General features: G+C 53.7%; 2 protein-coding genes and 1 non-coding gene across 15 annotated transcripts in view; 1 reads left to right on the top strand and 2 right to left on the bottom strand.

Annotated features, from left to right (window-relative positions):
* Nucleotides 1-3150, bottom strand: part of MED16 (mediator complex subunit 16) — a 28210-nt gene extending 25060 nt beyond the window's left edge. For 3 of the 10 annotated variants that reach the window (XM_050933883.1, XM_050933884.1, XM_050933882.1), the window contains exons 1-3: nucleotides 1286-2225; nucleotides 581-780; nucleotides 171-278 (exon numbers count right to left, since the gene is read on the bottom strand). In XM_050933883.1, the coding sequence (XP_050789840.1) occupies nucleotides 171-278; nucleotides 581-716 (244 nt within the window). In that variant the 5' untranslated portion in view covers nucleotides 717-780; nucleotides 1286-2225. Of the gene's footprint in view, nucleotides 1-170; nucleotides 279-580; nucleotides 781-1285; nucleotides 2228-2368; nucleotides 2385-2747; nucleotides 2830-2976 lie in introns of those variants that run through there. The other 7 variants (XM_050933880.1, XM_050933875.1, XM_050933879.1 and 4 more) reach the window with 7 other exon arrangements.
* A 341-nt stretch (nucleotides 3151-3491) lies between these two features.
* On the top strand, nucleotides 3492-3598 carry LOC127040411 (U6 spliceosomal RNA). Its single transcript, XR_007771436.1, has one exon. It is a non-coding gene; the product is annotated as a U6 spliceosomal RNA (small nuclear RNA).
* A 5516-nt stretch (nucleotides 3599-9114) lies between these two features.
* R3HDM4 (R3H domain containing 4) overlaps nucleotides 9115-19300 on the bottom strand; it is a 31462-nt gene continuing 21276 nt past the window's right edge. For 2 of the 4 annotated variants that reach the window (XM_050933946.1, XM_050933947.1), the window contains exons 5-8: nucleotides 18688-18812; nucleotides 15708-15793; nucleotides 14559-14614; nucleotides 9115-12426 (exon numbers count right to left, since the gene is read on the bottom strand). In XM_050933946.1, the coding sequence (XP_050789903.1) occupies nucleotides 12323-12426; nucleotides 14559-14614; nucleotides 15708-15793; nucleotides 18688-18812 (371 nt within the window). In that variant the 3' untranslated portion in view covers nucleotides 9115-12322. The remainder of the gene's footprint in view (nucleotides 12427-14558; nucleotides 14615-15707; nucleotides 15794-18687; nucleotides 18813-19300) is intronic. The other 2 variants (XM_050933948.1, XM_050933949.1) reach the window with 1 other exon arrangement.

Consider the following 19300-nt stretch of genomic DNA (forward strand, 5'->3'; position numbering starts at 1 on the left):
TTGAACTGAACAGTGCAGATATTACATGACTGGCACTATACAAAGATTCCAGATAACAGAAATCTAAAGGAGAAAGACCTCCATAAATTCCCTCTCTATGCCCCATCATACTGTGAGCAATTTTATGAAACCAAAAAAAACCCCCAACCAGCTATAAGAGCAAAGCTTACCTGACTGATCCCACTCCAAACAGGTGATGATTTCAATGTGCCCAGAGTTAATGGAATAAACATCCCATGGATGCTCAGTGTCCAGGATATGGATCATGTGGGTAAGATCTAGGCAGGGAGAGACACCAAGTCATTTCAAAAATTTGCAGTGGGATTTAATTTATTTTTAAAACATTCAATTTTTTATTGCAGGACATCACTGAGCTTCAATTATTTTTATAGGGCTATAAACATATGTTGCTTTACAAGACCAAAAAATAAAGCCTCTGCTCTGAAGAACTAAAGATCTAATTAGAGTGTTTTTACACAGCAAGACCAGTCTGACGCAGGGGTTTTTCCAGCTGGGGGTCATGAATCGGTGTCAAGAGAGGGAGCAGATAAAAATCACAGACCATAGGGATGAACTGTACCTTTTTCCTCCTCATTTTTGAGGTCTGTTGTGAAGGCAATCAGGTTTCTGCAGGACCAAGCACACACCAGTGGGATGGAAGGACAGTGGTTGCTTTTGGGCCTTTTTTCCCACTCACAGACATATGCCAAATCCATTGTGTCCTGGAAGACCTCCAAGGCACCACTTGCCTGTTGAAAGCCTATTCATAGATCACTGTGCCTAAGAAAGAGAAGAATGAATAGGACGAGCAAAGGACCCTAAGCACATAATCAAAGATCCCCTGTTAAAAACAGCAGTCATTTTCACTTTCCAAAGGAAATGTGTCGCTTTGTGCAACCCCCACTGAAAATAAGGATGCACTGACTTACATTATCAGTCAAAGCAGGCAGAGTGGAGAATTCCTATCATGGCTAGTTTTAAACCTTTCACCGTTTAAAGACTATTTTTACCTCCTGTGACATAGCTGGACCCCTTTGCTCCCATTTGCATTAATTCCTTTCCTCACTACTCTTTCCTTTCTCCCATGTCCTCATTCCTCTCGAGATCTCCCACTTAAGATCCTCCCAACCTTTACAGCTCATTCCTTTGTCCCTAAAGGTAAGCCAGACATGGTGATCCTGAACACCGTTAATTAGGGTTTCCCTTAGTACAGGGTAGCCCATACTTGGGCATCTGAGAGCAAAGAAAAGCCAATGGAGCTCATAATCCTTACAGCCACAATCACGTGCTTTAAAGGTTACATTTTCTGCTAAGGTGGAGAGAATGTGATCACACAGTTTATCCACTGTACCACTTCTTCCCAGGTAAAAGAATACCAAGTCTCCAATCCAAATCCCATATCACTCATTTTGCTTGTGGGTACCTATCTCCATAGCCCACTGACAAAACAGTTCTTCTGTTTGAAGGAAGAGTACAGTGAGATTAAAAGATAAAACAAGAGCCCATGTAGTGGGCTGGATGGTCTCTTTCTAAATGGCTTAAGCTTTCTTGACGTGTAGGTCCAGTAAGCACACTAGATGATCATTAACTCTCTGAGCTTCTGTATAACAGTCCCTGTTCTTAACCTGGAAATACAGCTCCATTAGCCTCATATGCTATCTGTATACAAGTGCTGCCTCTACTGTGGAAACATTACCCCCTTGTTACTAGCCTTGGATCAAGGCTGGTGAGGCTCAGATGCTGTTAGAAAACAGGATGTTTTCTTTAAGCGATTAGCGACCGTGGCGCAGTGACGGTCACCAAGGTACCACAGGGGTCCCCCAGAGGTGTCACTCTCAGGACTACAATGGGCCTGCCAGTGTTTCCCCTCCACCCATGAACCCCTGCTACCAACAGCACCCCCCGGGGCAGCTGGGATCCCGCCACTCCTAACAGCGGGGTGGGCAGGGTCTTCCACGCAGGCCGCCCCCAATGCCACCAAGATACAGGGGTTGGGAGATCATCCCCCCCAACACACACACACACCCTGGCACAACCAGCCATTCGTGGAGATGGGGAAGTGCCCACCTCCTGCAAGGTGGGGGGTAACCCCCCAACACACAAAAACACCCCCTGGCACAACCAGCCATTCATGGAGACGGGGAAGTGCCCACCTCCTGCAAGGTGGGGGGTCACCCCCCCAACACACCACACACACACACCCTGGCACAACCAGCCATTGATGGAGATGGGGAAGTGCCACCTCCTGCAAGGTGGGGGGTAACCCCCCCCAAGACACACACACACACACACACACACACACACACACACACACACACACACACACCTTGGCACAACCAGCCGTTCATGGAGACGGGGAAGTGCCCACCTCCTGCAAGGTGGGGGGTAACCCCCCCCCAACACACACACACCTTGGCACAACCAGCCATTCATGGAGACGGGGAAGTGCCACCTCCTCCAAAGTGGGGGGTAACCCCCCCCAAGACACACACACACACACACACACACACACACACACACACACACACCCTGGCACAACCAGCCATTCATGGAGACGGGGAAGTGCCCACTTCCTGCAAGGTGGGGGGTAACCCCCCCCAAGACACACACACACACCCTGGCACAACCAGCCAATCATGGAGACGGGGAAGTGCCACCTCCTCCAAAGTGGGGGGTAACCCCCCCCAAGACACACACACACACACCTTGGCACAACCAGCCGTTCATGGAGATAGGGAAGTGCCCACCTCCTGCAAGGTGGGGGGTAACCCCCCCCCAACACACACACACACACACCCTGGCACAACCAGCCGTTCATGGAGACGGGGAAGTGCCACCTCCTGCAAGGTGGGGGGTCACCCCTCCCCCACAGAGGCAGGGACAATAGCTGTCCCCTCCCCCACACGGGAAGGGGGAGGGTAATTACCCCACCCCAGAGAGAGGTAACTGCCCCTCCCCCCCGCTTGAGAGACTCACCTACCTCCCCCCAGCGCTCCGCGCCGCCTCCTGTCTGCCGAGAAAGGCCCCCAACCCGGGCTGCCCCCAACGTGCCGGACCAAACCGCCGCTCTCAGGGAGCAGGCCAGGGCCGGGGCTCGGCTCCGGAGCCCGAGGGAAGGAAGGAGGAGACTCGCCCCGCTGGCCGGTCTCTGTCAGAGCGGGAGGCGGTCTCGGAGCCGCTAGTAGACAATTCGCTCAGGCATCGCAAGGGGCAGCCCCAGAGTGAGGGCCTTCGACAGCCGAGGCGCTGCTCCGTTTATTTGCATAAACGCTTACCCATGAATCCACATGCCTGAGAAGCTGAGATGAGGGCCAGATTTCAGTGGAAATAAATAAAAATACAATATCATTACAAAATCAAATATTTATGTATATTAATTAAAATAAGAATATGAATTTGATTAATATAGTTTAAAAAATACTAAATTCACCCTTACTAAAATAATGTCAATTTTTGGAGCTATAAATACTAACTTGGTCCTTCTAGCATTTGTGCTTGCTTCGGCAGCACATATACTAAAATTGGAACGATACAGAGAAGATTAGCATGGCCCCTGCGCAAGGATGACACGCAAATTCGTGAAGCGTTCCATATTTTTCTTGCCTGCTATTCCCCTCTTGCAAGGAGTGAAAGGAAACAATCCCCAGGGGTATTTCTGTTAAATCCCTCTGGGGCAGGGTTTTACAAATGAACCTAAGGGGTGAAGCCACCCAAATATCCCCCCCAAAAGCCTTTGGGAAAGTCCAAGCCCCCCACCCCAAAGCTAATTCTTCAGAGGTACCCAAAGCAACCCATATTGAGGTTCCCCCATAACCCAAATTTACCTCAATCTCACTCTTAATTCTCCAGATCTCAAGTAAACGCCAATATCTTGATATTTACATAGACCCAGATACACCCCACTATTTTTTCTGTTTGGTTACATACAAATTACTCCATATCTTGGAAGTTGCATCGGTGCAAATGAAGCCCAGCAACTTGCTACTTGCATAGACCCAAATAAACCTCAATATCTCAGTATCCAACAAAACTTCACCATCGCAAGTAAATCTGAAGAATTCCCCAGGTTCTCTCTATTTAGGGAAAGTGACAGGCCATATTCTTAGTGGTATGAGTTCCTGCCTGGCTCGGGATTTTGTTACACCTCATAACTTGGCCCAGGTTTGCCCGAAGTTCCATGAACCCAGATCAAGTTTGAAGCCACAGCCAGACCAAGTCTGAAGTCAGCCCCGTGGGGGCTTGAGGGAGGCACAAGCCAGCGCTGAGGTTCGAGCAAGCTGGGAGTGAATTTTGGAGTGAATCAGGGGCTCTGAGGTTTGAGCAAACACCCACCCACCATCAGGTGCCAGGGTGGGAGTTGTGGTTTCAACATGAAACTTTGTGGAACTGCAGAACATGCTGTCAGCAGCTTCATTCAAACTAGAAAACTCCCAAGCACAACTGCCTGCTGGGGAGGAAAATGGTGCCAAACCCCATTCACATGGGCACTGCCAGTTTCAGGACCTCCTGGCTCCCACGAGCAGGGGAGGCATGGTGGGGGTGCACAGAGTTCTAGCCCCTAGTGACCACCCTGACTTACTCAGCTCCTTGGTCTGTTCCCGTTCCCTTTCCACGCTGCCCCATTCCAGAAACATGAAACAACCTGAGAACTGGGGACACATTCAGCTTCCTGACAGCTGGGCAGCCCTTTTTAAATTATTGTTAGCTACATTGCTGTAGTACCTGTCAGGCTGCGTCATGGACCAAGGGCAGGGTGCTAGGGGCTGTACAAAAAGACGATCCCTGTCTCCCACTTTGCATGATGCAGTGTGACCAAGCAGGGCCTCTGGGACAGTTCTCTGTCCCCTCGGGGGCTTAAAGTCACTCCTCTGGCCTGGGGCTCTGTGGATACACCTGAGGCACTGGGTTGATTCCCCCAGGGGCATGCAGCTGGCTGGTTTCATGCTCCCCATTAGCCTGGCTGGTAGGTGGAACAAAGCATTGTGTCCCTTGTCCCCTCCACATGATCACCCCTGCTCCTCTACCTCATCCAGCAAAGACAGATGGAGGCTAATCTAATGCACTTGCAACCCCCCATTTCCAAATGAAAACGTGCAAGATGAGAAAACCCGACAGAGAGCAGGTGGTGCTGAGAAGCCCTGTGGGCTCAGTCCTTGGGCCTGATGGCTCCAGTCAGAACCCCAGGGGGCTGCAGAGCGATGGCTGCTCCAAACAGCCTCAGCTCTGCCAGAATGAACCAGCCAGTTGGGCTGGCCAGAGGCCCAGGAGGCCTCTCACTCCCTATGATCCCCCAACAGCTCTCGCTCCTTGCAAGCTTGTTTCGCTCCCTGGCTCCTGCCTTCCCATCCAGCCTGGCAGGGGGTAACGCTTCTCCACAACAGGTGGCAATTAGAGACCTCCTAGGGCTGCGTGGGGAGCCGGGAAGTGGCAGGAGGCAGAGCGAGTGCTCCACGGGGCTCCATCAGACAGGTGCCTTTTATGTGCCTGTGAATAAAGCTGCTCATTAGGGCCTGACTTCCCTGCGTTTCCATGTTCTACTGCAGTTTGCAAGGGGCTGAGGCAGCCCCAGCTCGCCATAAGCAGGAGAGACAAGCCACAAAGCCCAGGCCCCATGAGTGACCCCACTCCCACTTTCTGCTTAGGCTGGGGGGTGGGAGGGTGGGAAGGGCATCTCCCCTGGCTCCCTGGCGTCCAGCTGCAAATCACGAGAACATCCCCCCAAGAGAAAGGGAGATTGAAAGGACAGCGGAGGATCTGGACCAAGTCGTTCAGATTTTGGATCCATACTCCCAGGGTCCTCAGGCTTCTGATTCCACCCTCTTTTTCCTATTCCAAGGCACCCTCAATCTCAACCTGTGTCCATTTGCTGTCCCAGCCTTGGCTCCCCACCCCGTTCTTCTGATGCATCTCAGGCCTGACCTGCAGACTCCTGCTGTTCTAGCCTTGGGCCTCCCAAAAGCAGAGGAATAAGTGTGAGGTAAAGAAGAAACCCCACCCGCATTCACTGCCCCCTGCCCTAACCCAGCCTGCATTTCCCCCCGTGCTCCAGGCCCAGTATCAAAGACCCGAACCTCTGAGCCCAGCCCACATGGGGGAGACTGAGCCCCAAGCCCGCTCTGCCTGTAGGGTCGAAGAGCAAGGTGCAGCCGGCTCAGAAGGAATCCCCAGCGGCACGAAAAGGGGACTTTTATTGGTGGCTAAGTCACCCAGTGAGACCTGCAGCCATGACACGAGGCTTATGGCTACTTACCACACTGAACCAAGCCCCTGTAATCCCTGGGTCACACTCCAGCTGCAGAGCCACAGGAGGATAACAGCCTTCTGCTGCTTCCAGCTAGTGGAGCTGCTGGCCCACATGGGGGAGGGAGGCGTTACACTCCCCCCCACAGTGAGATCTGGTCCCACGATACAGTCCCACTGGTCCACGCAGGCACCTTCCACAGACCCACGCCTGGGGCTGATTGGCGAGTTGGGTGGAGAGCCGAGATACTGCACAATGTGGCCCTATAAAGTTGGGGGAGGGGGGAATCAGTCCTGACCCGATAAGAAAAAACTCCAGTTCGTCAGCCCCAGAACAACAGGCCTGTGGGGTGGAGCCCCTGGGGCCAAGCCAACCTGATCGCAGCACAAACCCTAGCTGAGGGGGTCAGGCAACACCCCATGCTGCAGCTATGGGAATGAGAGCCAGGCTTAATCAGCGACAGAACCCAGCCAGAGTGAGGATAAGGTCTCCAAGCAGCAAGCCTGGGAAGGGCCCTGATTAAGCAGGGGGAGGACAAGGAACCCCAAGAGGAACTTAGAGGGTGGATAGGAAGTGATGCAGGGAAAACCACAGCACAGGTAGATGAGCAGACCCAGCTCTTCAAGCCAGGGCCCTGGGCCAGAACCCAGAGTGGAGAGTTGGGCTGGGTTCTCCCACCGGTCCCGAGGCAGGCCGCTGTGCACCTGCCTACACTGCAATTAAACACCCGCGGCTGGCAGTGGACTCAGGCTGTGGGGCTGTTTAACTGCAGTGGAGACGCTCGGGCAGGAGCCTGGGCTCTGGGACCCCCCGAGAGCTGCTATGCCACACCTGACCCCAGGGGCACGAACCCATTCACAAGGCAGCACCTCACTATTAGCCCACAACTGCAGCTCCCCCGGGGGCACTAGAGAATCCGTTCCCGCCACAAGATAAAGCTTCAAGGGGTCCAATGTATAGGTCTTGGGACTAGCCATCAGCACGGCCTTTCCCCTCCTCCCCCCCAAGGGAAAAATGCAACTCCCGTTGCTCTGGAAATATAGCCAAGTGTGAAAGCTGGAAGTAACGGTCTGGAGGAAGAGAGATATTGTACTGCAGCCACCTGGACATGACCCTAGTTGGACAGACACGTGTGTGCACGTTCACGGTAGGATGATGCTTACTGGGAGAAACAGGCAGCAATACAAACTGCTAGATCAATTTCACTCAGAGACCCGAGTTCTACAGAAGATCGAGCAGCCCCATGGAAGCACTAACGATCACCTGTGGCCAGGACTCAGCCCTAAGGCTGATCCCACTTACGTGACTGTAAATCAGCTTTAATAGGAGCTGCCCATGTGCTGTGAGCACAGCCCAGTGCGATCCCAATGTTTCCTCATATTCCCATCTGTATCCACCTGTCGTCTTAGATTTCGTTTGTGAGCAATTTAGGGAGGTGCCTAGCACCGGGGGCGCTGGCCTGGAACTGGTAGGTGCCAGCGCTGTACAAACCACATATGCAAACCTGCCTGTTAGGCCTTGGCCACGCAGAGGTTGCCCCAGCTTAACTAAAATCAGAGCCAACTTATGTGGCGCAATTACATCTCTCCCAGAGTGCACCCAACTGACTGCATTACGGGTCTAGCCAGGGAAGGGGCAAGGGTGTCCTCTACTGGCTCAGAATCCCAGACATCCTGTTATCTTTGCTACCTCGGCTCCTTCACCTCAACCTGCTTGGTTTGTCTCATGCACCTGTAAGCTCATCTTCTAAGCTGCAAGGTCTTTGGGACGGGGGAAGTCATTCGTCCATACAGCACCTAGCACAACCAGTATTTAATATGAGCAAGAAATCTATTTACAACCGGCGTCATTCGCTCAGACCTCAAAGGGCACAAGTTACGGAGAGGAACTCGTTGACCCACTGGTTTAGACGTGGGCCCGCAGACGGCTTCCACTGGCTTAACTACAACTTAGTTTCACATCTATATAGTTCAACCAGTAGAACTTGTGAACAGACAAGGCCTCTTATGGCTAACAGAAAGGAGAAAAAGGTTGCACTTTAAAAATGGTACACAAGTACCTTTAAGAAAAACAGGTTGACTGTTTGATCGTTTAAGAAATCTGCTGTTATGAAACACAGAGCTTTTGTATAGTAGGTTGATTGAAAATATAATTTATGCCTATGTTAGTTTCACAACACCCAAGGCGCTAAGTGTATTTAAACGCAGCGTGCGATGGCAGCTGGCCCATTTCTCTTCAAATGGAAGACGGATGGGGCTACAGCAGACGCCCTGGAGTTTCTCCCAGTTAGGATGACTCACAAGTTAACTGCGACAGGATATTCCACCAGGCCATGTCTTCACTATGGAGCACACAGTGGCACAGCCGTACCGCTGCAAGACCTTCTGTGTAGCCGATATATGCTGATGGAAGAATCAATCATAAGAACGGCCGTCCTGGGTCAGGCCAAAGGTCCATCCAGCCCAGTATCCTGTCTGCCAACAGTGGCCAATGCCAGGTGCCCCAGAGGGAGTGAACCTAACAGGCAATGCTCAAGTGATCTCTCTCCTGCCATCCATCTCCACCCTCTGACACCCAAAGGCTAGGGACACCATTCCTTACCCATCCTGGCTAATAGCCATTAATAGACTTAACCTCCATGAATTCATATCTCTCTCTCACACACACACACACACTCTCTCTCTCTCCCTCCCTCCCTCCCGCCGACACAGTGCTGTCCACAGCAGATGGTTTTGTCCACACCCTTCACCGACAAAAGTGCTTGTGTAGACAAAGCCTCAGTGTCCTACAGTTCTTGCTAACAAGACCACCCTCACACCCTGGCTTGGACAGAGGGCAATCGCCATTACACGACCCACGAGCAGACAGAGGACTCCGGAGCACCATGATTTATTGTTCTTGTGCACACACCTTCACCAGCTGAGTCAGCTCAGAAGGAAATTTTTTTTTTTCCTTTCAGCAGAAGCCCCAGCTTTGGCCTCTGGCTGCCAGCAGACTGAAGCATTACAAACTCCACACAGTCGCCATCCCGCACATAGATTTGCTCAGGCACAGCTGCCGTAAGACCAGGCGACGGCCCTTTCAACTGAAGCAAGAGCTGGGGCTGACAGATACAACTGACACATTAAAAAGAAAAATCTATGAACATTCCCGGAAGCACGACACACAACATCCATATCCACATTACAAATCGCAGTACGGTCCTGATCGGGTGCTGGGCTGCACGGAGGCACAGTCCGTGCCAAGATCGCTTTGGTTTGCGTCGTCTCACCAGACCAGGGCTCTCAGGAGCACGGGCTGGAGAGGCAGTGTGCAGAGATGGCAAGAGGGGAAGCCAGGCCCCAAGGCAGAGCAAAGCATGGACTCTGGCAGGAGTCGGCCTTTTCTGCCCAGAGCAGCTCCCAGAATGGTGCGTGGGTCTGACGCGCACAAAAGCGCGTCCAGGGGAAGTCAAGCGCTGTGCTCTGCTGTCCTGCATTGTCCAGCTAGACCAGACCCTCGCCCAGGCTGTCCAAAGCAAATCTCTGCGGCAGTGTGTGAGAGGGCTTTTTTGCTGAAAAAGATTTTCACATCCAGCTGCTTTATAAGGGATTGTCCACCCACTCGGTGTAAAGCCTCACTTACAATCTACACCGATGCTCAGCGAGAAGAGGGGAAATGGGCCTGATCCTGCCCTCCGGGGGCCTAATTCTGGTCAAGAACCCGTACAAGTCAGGAGTAACTCCAGTGAAACCAACGGAGCTGCACGATAGCGGAGAGGAGAGTCAAGCCCTGAACCTGTGCAGAGTGTTTGTCACCTGGGATTCTTTACTACTCACCTGCGGAGAATTCCAGCACAGGAGCTGTGACACAGGCAGTGCAAACCCGGCCCATCCCTTTAAACCAGCTGCTATGTACAGGTGAGAGCAGCTCTTGATATGCACCAAATTAAACACCGCAACACGTAGGATACATATTAAAAACCACACACATCCGAACGGGCTCTTCGCTGCACTAGAGTGCTGGAAGCGGAGCTATTTAAATTGCGCCATGATATAAACTCCCCCCAAGCCCTCCCCCCATGCCAGAAACCCCTGGCAGACCCAAGCGGCCCAAGCTGTGACGTTCAGCTCTGACCACCCAGCCCCGCTTGCGAGCAGCAGGACTGCCGGGGGCCTGGCTTAGATTCCACAATCACAAACCCAAACCTGTAAAATTACACACTATATTTAGAAAAGGCCCCCGCCCTGCAGAGAAAGCCAGAGCTTTGTGTTAGATGTCTCACTGGTAACTGTCCCAGAGCTTAAACAACAGCGATCCGGCTTCAGGGGGCCGTTTGCTCAATGCCAATCTACCCGGAGGCACTAAACAACGGGCTGGTTGCTCCCGCCCGGGCTGGCTTCCTGGACAACTTCTCTGAGCTTCTGTTGGAGCCAACAGGTCGCTCTCCCTAGTCCACAACCAAGAAGCCAGCAGGGGAGGGGAGGTGGGCACTGAGTCCTGCCTGGACACTTCTTCGAGCTTTTCACACAGATATTTCACTCCTTTGCTTTCCAGAGAGGAAGCTAGGTAAGTGCTAATGCGTGCCTTGCGGGGGGCGAGGGGGGATCTCCACCCCCTGTATGTCACTGGATTGTATGCAGGGCTGAGGCTGCGATGGGTTAGGTACTAACCAAAGCAGCGCCCGTGCCTGACCCTGAAAGGCTGTTGCAGTCTGTGGTAATTCCCCTGCCTCCCTGGTTTGTGAAATGCAATTTACAAGTGATCTGCTCCAGGCAGCTGCTGGACATTCAGCAAAGCACTTCAGCGCATGCTTTAGCTTAGGCATCTGTTGAAGTGTCTGCTGAGCTGGGGAACGAGACCAATTCAAATGCTCAATGGCCAGGTCAGAGCAGCTGAAATGCTAAGGCCGAAAGGGAACTGTTTTGTCACAAAAATACTGCTCCAAACTCACCCCCGGGGGAAGCCAGAGTCCCCCAGGGACAGGTTGGTTGTTTAAACGAGCTGGTGTGTAGACAATCACACTTCCAGGGAGTGCAGCTACTGCTGAGAGATAGCACCACGCCCAAGGCAGGGCTAGGCAGGCTGGTCACACACCGTAAGCATGGTGATATCTGGCAGCAGCAGCAGGTCCTGGAACCCCCCTGCCAAGCTAAGAGGTCAGTGAGTCAGAGAAATGAGGGGAGGATGTGGCCTGAAGGAGCTGAGATGAAGGGCCCCATCTTCACTATTCAGGAGTGATCTTGTTCCCCCAGCACGGTTAAAAGCACAATTCCATTTTATGCGAACAGAACTTTCACCATCGCCCCGAACCTGGCTGGATTCTGAATCTGGAACATGGCTTGGGGGACAGAAGAGACACAATCAAGATCCCATCTACGCGACAAGAGGGACCAGCGTCGCAACAACAGCTGATATGCATTTGACAGCGTCGATGGACACTTCCTAACCTCCCACCAGCCTACAGGCAGCAGGGGAAACCCCTGGAGTCAGCTCCTACCCCCCTCACCCGCTCCAACCAGTAGGATGCTGCCCATCCAGAGCAAAGGCCTCAGCCTCCCAGCTTCAAGAGAGGCAGAGTCCTCAGTCCTTGAGTGGGGTTGGACACGTGAGCATGATGAAGGTTGACGTTTTGGGCTGTCCAACAGGTGGTTCCACCCCCGACAGGGTGGTCTGCCTGGGGGGTGCTTGCAGGCCTCTGCCAGGCCCCCCTGCGAGAAGCAGAGATGGTGCCCTCCACTGGGTCCTGGGAGCAGTACGGAGAAGCCTTGGGTGGAACCAGGAGCACCCTGGGGGTGGGGAGGAAGCTGGAAGTCACACCAGCTTTGCCACATGGGAGGAAAGCGGCAGCTGCGGGAGATGCCTGCAGGGCTTCAGCGATGGGCAAGGGAAGACTTCCTCTCTAAAAAGCAGGGAACAGGTGACGGCGATCTAACAGGCTCCACACAAACCCACCCGCCAGTTAGGCCATTGCACAAGTGCAGAGACTCGTCAGAGGGTGGGGACACACCCTGTTTGTGCGCCAAGGACTGAGTGGACGGAGAGCAGATATGGGGATCGTAGAAGCCATCAGAGCACTGAGTGGGACGTCTTCCAGACCTATCAGCTCATCTGCTCCAAGTAGGCGGACAGCAATAATTCCGGGGGCAGGAAGTCTCTGTGTTTGTTGCTCACTTTCATTTGGCGTTTCCCTTCAAAGTCAGAACCTGGATAAAGAGAGAAAGAAGTGTGAGTTCTTTTTTTTGGAACCAGATCATGCCTCTCTCTCTCACACAAAGACCACAGGATTGGGGCCTGCAATTGGGGTATATTCTAGGACCAAACAGAAAGATACAGTGCTCTTCTACTCATTCACCCCAGAGAACAGACCAGATGGGTCTCATTAGTTCCAACCCAGGGGGATAAGCTATATAAGCACCTAATGCAGAAGGCACCAGAGGCAAGGACAGTGGTGTCCTGCCTGGAGAAAATTGTAGCAGCAGTCATGCTCAGGAGAACTCTTAGGTTGAGGTTTGTATTTTGTTACTTAAGGTTGAAGTTTTCAAAGTTGCTGGAGGGGGCTGGGCAGCCAAGTTGATAAATGCAAGCCCCAAAGACGGGGTAGGTTTGGGCCAGATCTGGAATGTTTGCGTGCACTGGGTTAAAAACAGGGCAGGAGCACACCTGCTTGCAGACCCCCTCAATGACCTCTTATAGCACTGCCCAGAGAGAGGCAAGTAGGGTCAGTCATGTTTGACAGATGGGAAAACTGAGGCACCACATGACAATACGACTTGCCCAAGGTCAGAGTCTCCAGCAGGATTCGAGACCAGGACCGGCCCACATCTGAGCTGCTAAATCCTTGTGCCTCCCAGCTGCGAGGTGGTGTATTCCCAGTAGGGTTTGTATATGCCTCGCCCCATGAGCCCCTTCGCACAGACAGCACGCAGTGTGCCCTTCCAGCCATCACACCCTCCAGACAGACACTCTCTTGCTGGTTCCTGGTGGCCAGGCCAGCCTGCTGCTTGAAAGGGAGCTGCAGACAAAGGCTGACGCGGCAAGAGACTGACTGGGCCAAGTGAACAGCGGGTTGTTTTGAACCAGCTGAGCCAAACCTCCTGGTGAACATGTGGAAGGACGGCAGGATGCTCACTCCCCAGTGAACGGCTCCCCCAGAGCTGCAGCCAATAGCAAGATCAATTCCAGGACCCGCAGGACGTCTCCCAAGGGCTCAGCCTTGCAGTGGGATGGCAAAGCTCTGGGCCAAACTCGGCCCTCGTATAAGCAGCAGCCATAGGCGCTGACTCCGTGGGTGCGGCGGAGCTGGAGCACCCACAGGGAAAAATTGGTGGGTGCTCTGAACCCACTGGCAGCTTCCTGCCCCGCCTCAGCTCACCTCCGCCTCCTCCCCTGAGCACGTCTCTTCTCCCCCTAGCTCCAGCACTTGCTGCCACGAAACAGGTGTTTTGCAGCGGCAAGCACTGGGGAGAAGGGCGGAGGACGGAGAAGGCAGCACGCTCGGAAGAGGCAGGACTGGGCTGGGGATTTGGGGAAGCAGCCCAATAGGGGCGAGGGGGGTGGAGTTGTGGATGGGGACTTCGGGGAAGGGGTAGAAATGGGGCGGAGTCGGGGGGTCTGAGCTCCCACCGGCACCGGGAAAAGTTGGCACTATGGCAGCAGCAACCCCCACTGCCTTGCCAACACGCCAGAGCGAATGGGGTTCCCGGCCCAGACGTGCCACCCAAGACACTCCAACTCCATCTCCCCTAATGCACACCCCGCTAGCCGTAAGCAGTGCTGCAGCTTGGGAATGGATTCCTTCCTTTCCCCACCCGCGGGCTGTGCCGGGGCTTGGAATAATGACGCACAGCGGGGAGGGAAGCAGAGCCCAGGGCAAAGTCGAGTGGGTTGCAAGCAGCTCATTGAGCTGTGTAATTAAAGGCTGCGTCCAGGCGTTTGGATTCCCAGGATCTGGCCCTAAGGGGACTGGCCATACATTTGAGACAGCAACTTGCGTTTCCAACGGCAGTACAAACATTAGCCAGTCAAACCCCACAGCACCCTAGCAGGGCAGGAATGAAGCACTGAAAGATACACAATGACTCACTGGCACAGCTGGGATTACAATGCTGGAATTCCTGCCTCCTAGCCACATGCGGCCTTCACATAAGCTCCTGGGGTAACTCACCAGACTGCCCAGCTCCCAGGGCCAGGGGGAAGCGCTGGCAGCATGTGGGGAGAGTTATCTGGGAGCTGCAGCGGCAGGCGGGCGGGCGTGAGGGGAGAGTGGGGAGGAAGAGGGCTTAGCTGGAGAGGCTCGATAGCAATGGAGGAAAGAGAACCAAAACAAGGCTCTTACTGGCAGAGACGAGGTCCATGTACTGGCAGAGAGCGTGGAGCAGCAGCCGCTCAAAGCTGGAACAAAAACAAACCAACCAGGCTTTGGTCACACATGGTTCTGACACTCCATCATAAGAGCTCACAGATCAGACGCTTCACAGCACGTTAGGCCCCCTGCGGCAAACAAGCCATTGGTCCAGATAACAGGGCCGGCTCCAGGCACCAGCGAAGGAAGCAGGTGCTTGGGGCGGCCAGTACAAAGGGCCAGCACTCCGTCCGCTATTGGGGCGGCACATCTGGGTCTTCGGCAGCAATTCGGCAGCGGGTCCCTCAGTCCCTCTTCCGAAGTGCCGCCGATCGGTTCCTGCCTCCCCCAGCCCCCCGCCACTTGGGGTGGCAGAAAACCTGGAGCCAGCCCTGTAGATAACCGGAGGTTGGAGCAAATCTGGCCATCTCTCTCTGACGAGGACGGGTCGGTTGAGTCCCTCTCCAGCCAGCAATCTTAGATCAGATCTGACTCTTGGGGTATGTCTACATTGCAGTCAAATACCCAGGGCTAGCTAGGGCGACCAGATAGTAAGTGTGAAAAATCGGGCAAGGGGTGGGAGGTCATAGGAGCCTATATAAGAAAAAGACCCCAAAATCGGGACTGTCCCTATAAAAATCGGGACATCTGGTTACCCTAGGGCTGGCCTGCATCAGCTGACTCAGGCTCACAGTGCTACAAAAATCAGTGGAGACAGCCAGGCTTGGGCCAGAACCTGGGCTCTGGGACCCCTAAGTGGGGAGGGTCCCAGAGACCAGGCTCCCACCCAAGCCTGGACATCTACACTGCAATTTTATAGTCCCGCAGCCTGAGCCTCTGCCCTGAAAGCAAGTCAGCTGCGTACACCAGCCATGGGCGTTTTATTGCAGTGAGGACATATCCTCATTTGGTGGCCGGAAGGCAGATTGGGTTCCAGGGGATGCAGGTAGAGGACTCCGATCCCCACAAGTCCATTGCAACAGGCAACTCTACAGAATGACTGTCACGCACCCTGCATGGCCTCATTGCTAAGTGAGAACCCGCTCCAGCAGGAGTCACCGGACAAAACCCTCCCTCCCTCTGCTTCCTCTGGGACAGGAGCCAAGGTGCCCTGCCGTCCCAGCAGCAAGGAAGAAGGATTACCTATTGTCCATCATTGCTGTGTAGACAGAGTGAGGGGTGACTGAGAAAAAGGCCAGTAACTCCTCCTCCAGACACTCCAGGGTCCCCTGCAAAAACGAGAATCAAGTGAAGGTGACAGTATGGCTGAGAAGCTATTTGGAAGCTTGAAACCAGCTTCAGGTCACCAGCTGCATGCATCCAGAAAGCTGGGCCAGCCGACAGGCCGACCCGCGAACAGAATGCCATGAGATCCTCACACATCTCCCTCTGAAGTGGGCGGTTGCCAAAACAGCGTCTTCCATATCCACGGGTAGCAAGCTTCTGTGCCTACATTGTTTGTGTTCCCTATGTGAAGTCACGTTCTGCCGCCTCGCCTCTGCAGGCAGGGGGGTGAGGCATGCAGCTAGTCACAGGGACCGGGCCCCAGGAATTTCTCTGCTTTTGTCACCAGAGCCAGGTTTTTTTTTGGGGGGGGGGGGAGCAGGGGGGGAGGAATGTAGCATTTCAAATCTGACTCCTCATCTCGCGGCAGATCAGAGTCCCAGTAGACCAGGCCCAGCTCCCCTGTATCAGGGCAGCTGGGCCCAACTAAGCAAATTCAAGGGGGGAGACAGGGGTGATAAAGCTCTGTCAGAGGGGGCTTGATTTGCCCTGGAGCTGCTGTTCCAGAAGAGTAGCAGAGCTGGCCGGAAATGGGAAGCTGCACGAAGCAGGATCACCAGAGACCCCTGGGACAAAGGCTGAGCTGAGGGACTGTTTCACTTGCTTATGTTTGGACAGTAAACCCAATCACAAGGAGGCTGGGCATGGCAGCATAGGCTTGAAAGCTGGGGAGAAGCCATGCCATGTCACAGTGCCCTCCTGCAAGCCTTGCCAGACCCACTGAGAGCAACTGATTGAGATGCAGGATGTGAAGCACCAGCCTTTAGCCATCACCAATGGAGAGGGAAAATCATTCCAACAAGGGCATTGGATCAGGACTCCCGGGTTCTGTTCTCAGTTCTGCCACTGATCCATGCAGGATCTTGGATAGGTCACTTCTCCCCCCAGCCCCATTTCTTTAATCGACCATCTCTGTATTCACACAGCGCCTAGCATAATGGGCTTCCCATCTCTGGTGGGGCGTCTAGTCTCTGCTGCAATACAAATAATTCATACGGGCATTGGATGTAGATGGGACAGGGGGGACTTTGTTCTCTGCAGCCCGAGACAAGCAAGAATCCAAGAGCAGCAGCCCCCAGCTGCAGAGCTTGTGAAGAGAAACCTCTGTGCTGGCATATTTCCCCTACACAGTCTCTCCCAGCAAATATTTACATTTGTGTTAACAAGCCGGCAGCGGCAGCGGCTAACAAGCTTCCAGGAGGTTACTCCAGCCTCCTGCTGCTGCCTCCGGCCTGCCCCCCAGGATAACAACCGAGCAGCTCTTTGGAGCACTGTGACCTAAGAAATTAGCAGCAAAGATCGGTGCAATTGGAGCTCAAATTGGAGCAGCCACGCCAGGCACGAGCTGGGGCTGCTTTTAAAAGCAGGTGCTGAATGGAGGCAGCAGAAAAACAGACCAAGAAAATTATAGCACTGAGAAGCAAAATCAAAGGGAGCGGAGAGTTAAGGGCCCTTCGGTAACAAGGGATAATTGTCAGTGTACGCCTACTGACATGCCTGGTCATACCAAGGCAAGTGTAATGTCTTCCTCCCGACAGCGGAGGTGCATGATGGGAGCGTGTACCCGGCCTGTGAAGTCTAGACACCCTTGTGGATCCTTTGTGTGGTTCTCTTCCCCACATCCTTCCTACAGAGCATGCTCCTCTCTCTCTTCATCCAAGCACAGAGGCCAGCAGCAAGGATGTTTGCTAATCGAACTCTAGCAGAGACAACTTCATCCTCTGGAGTGAACCAAGGCTAGGGCGTAAGATGCTCTGGCGGGATAAATCTTCCTTCTCCGGAATAGGAACAGCACAAGCTGGGGCAGCGAAAGCCTCCCCGCAGTGGTCTGCCAGCGCCCCTCCAACCCAATGTGAAGAGGCTGCCTCTACGGAGGAGGCTGGTGCCGTCTTAGCACCCCACTGGTTCCTTGGCTTCCCCCCATGAAGTTTATTAATAAAGGGAGGGCAGTTGTGATTTGTGTGATGTGGGGGGAGAAGCTAGCTCAGTGGTTTGAGCATTGGTCTGCTAAACCCAGGGTTGTGAGTTCAATCCTTGAGGGGGCCATTTAGGGATCTGGGGCAAAAATCTGTCTGGGGATTGGTCCTGCTTTGAGCAGGGGATGGATTAGATACCTCCTGAGGTCCCTTCCAAGCCTGAGATTCTATGTGGACACACCAGGAGCTGGCTGGAGACACTTGACCCCCTAGCCCCCGCCCCCAGAGACTGAACAGCCAGCAGATGACAAGAATTCAGTCCTTACTGACCCAGAATACACTGAAACCCCACAACCTAGAGAGGACAGGCTCCATTTCCGCCCTGCCCCACTCCCAAAATCTCTGAGCCACTTTGTTCTTGAACTGACCAGACTTCTCTGGTCACCCACTGTGCACTGCGATTTCGACACCCGCTTCCCATCAATGGTACTGGGTGAAAACTTCAGCCCAGGCTTCCTGTGTCAACTGCAGTATCTTCAGCTGCAGCCGGGGGTGTGATCTGCAGCTCGTGCAGACGTCCCCGTGCTGGCCTTAAGCTAACGAGCTTGCTAAAAATAGCCGCACAGCCAGGGTGGCTTGGGCTCCACAAGCCCACCTCACCCCCCGGGGACGTGCTCCCTTGTGTGGCTGGCATCATCGCATCCTCACTGCTATTCGTAGCAAGCTGGCCAGATGGAAGCTAGTGCAAGTACATGAACACAAGCTGCAAATCACACGGCCAGCTGCAGTGTAGAGATTCCCTCATGCATAAGCTGCAGCAGGAAGTGTCAGGACAAGCATTGGCTCCGCCCACTGGATGGAAGTGGCACATGGGTCACTGAGTCTACAGGAAACTTCTAGTTCCAGGTGGGAGCTTCCAGCACCTGGATGGTCACCTGACCAATGACGTGGCAGGGTCTCACCATAGGGATCCTGCCTCGTCTCAGCGTGGTGCGAAGCCGGCGGCTGATGCGCTGGAAACATTCTTTCGGTGTGTAAGCAGGATGCTCTGGAGGAAACAAAGAAACAGATTTAAAGAATTGGCATTCCCAGCAGCAGCCGCAAGCCAGGGACTTGAATCAATGTTGCCCTGAAAAGTGGGAAACTAGGCAAATGCAGCATGAAGGTCACACTCCTCAAATAAGGTGCACAAGTCACCTTAACTCTGCTCCAGTGGGGACAGCTCAGCCAAGAGGGATCTGGAACAGGAAGAGGCAGGCATGGCTGTGACAGTCACCCCAGTGATTCCCTGCTGTTACAAGCCCCGAATGCCTGGAATCAGGGAGACACGAGCTGCCTCACCTCTGTCCTGGACCAGCACCAGCACAGGGATGAATTTATCTCCATAGCTCCGTGTGGCATGACCTGCCCCCTCTCACCTCTGTGGATGCAGGCAGACACACCTGATAAACTGAGGCTCAATATTAACTAGCTCCCTGCTGATTCTTTTAGCAGAGAGGCCAGGTTGTCGTGCTTCTCTGGCACAGAGTAATGTAG

This window comes from Gopherus flavomarginatus, chromosome 24 (assembly GCF_025201925.1).
Source record: "Gopherus flavomarginatus isolate rGopFla2 chromosome 24, rGopFla2.mat.asm, whole genome shotgun sequence".
Lineage (NCBI taxonomy): Eukaryota > Metazoa > Chordata > Testudines > Testudinidae > Gopherus > Gopherus flavomarginatus.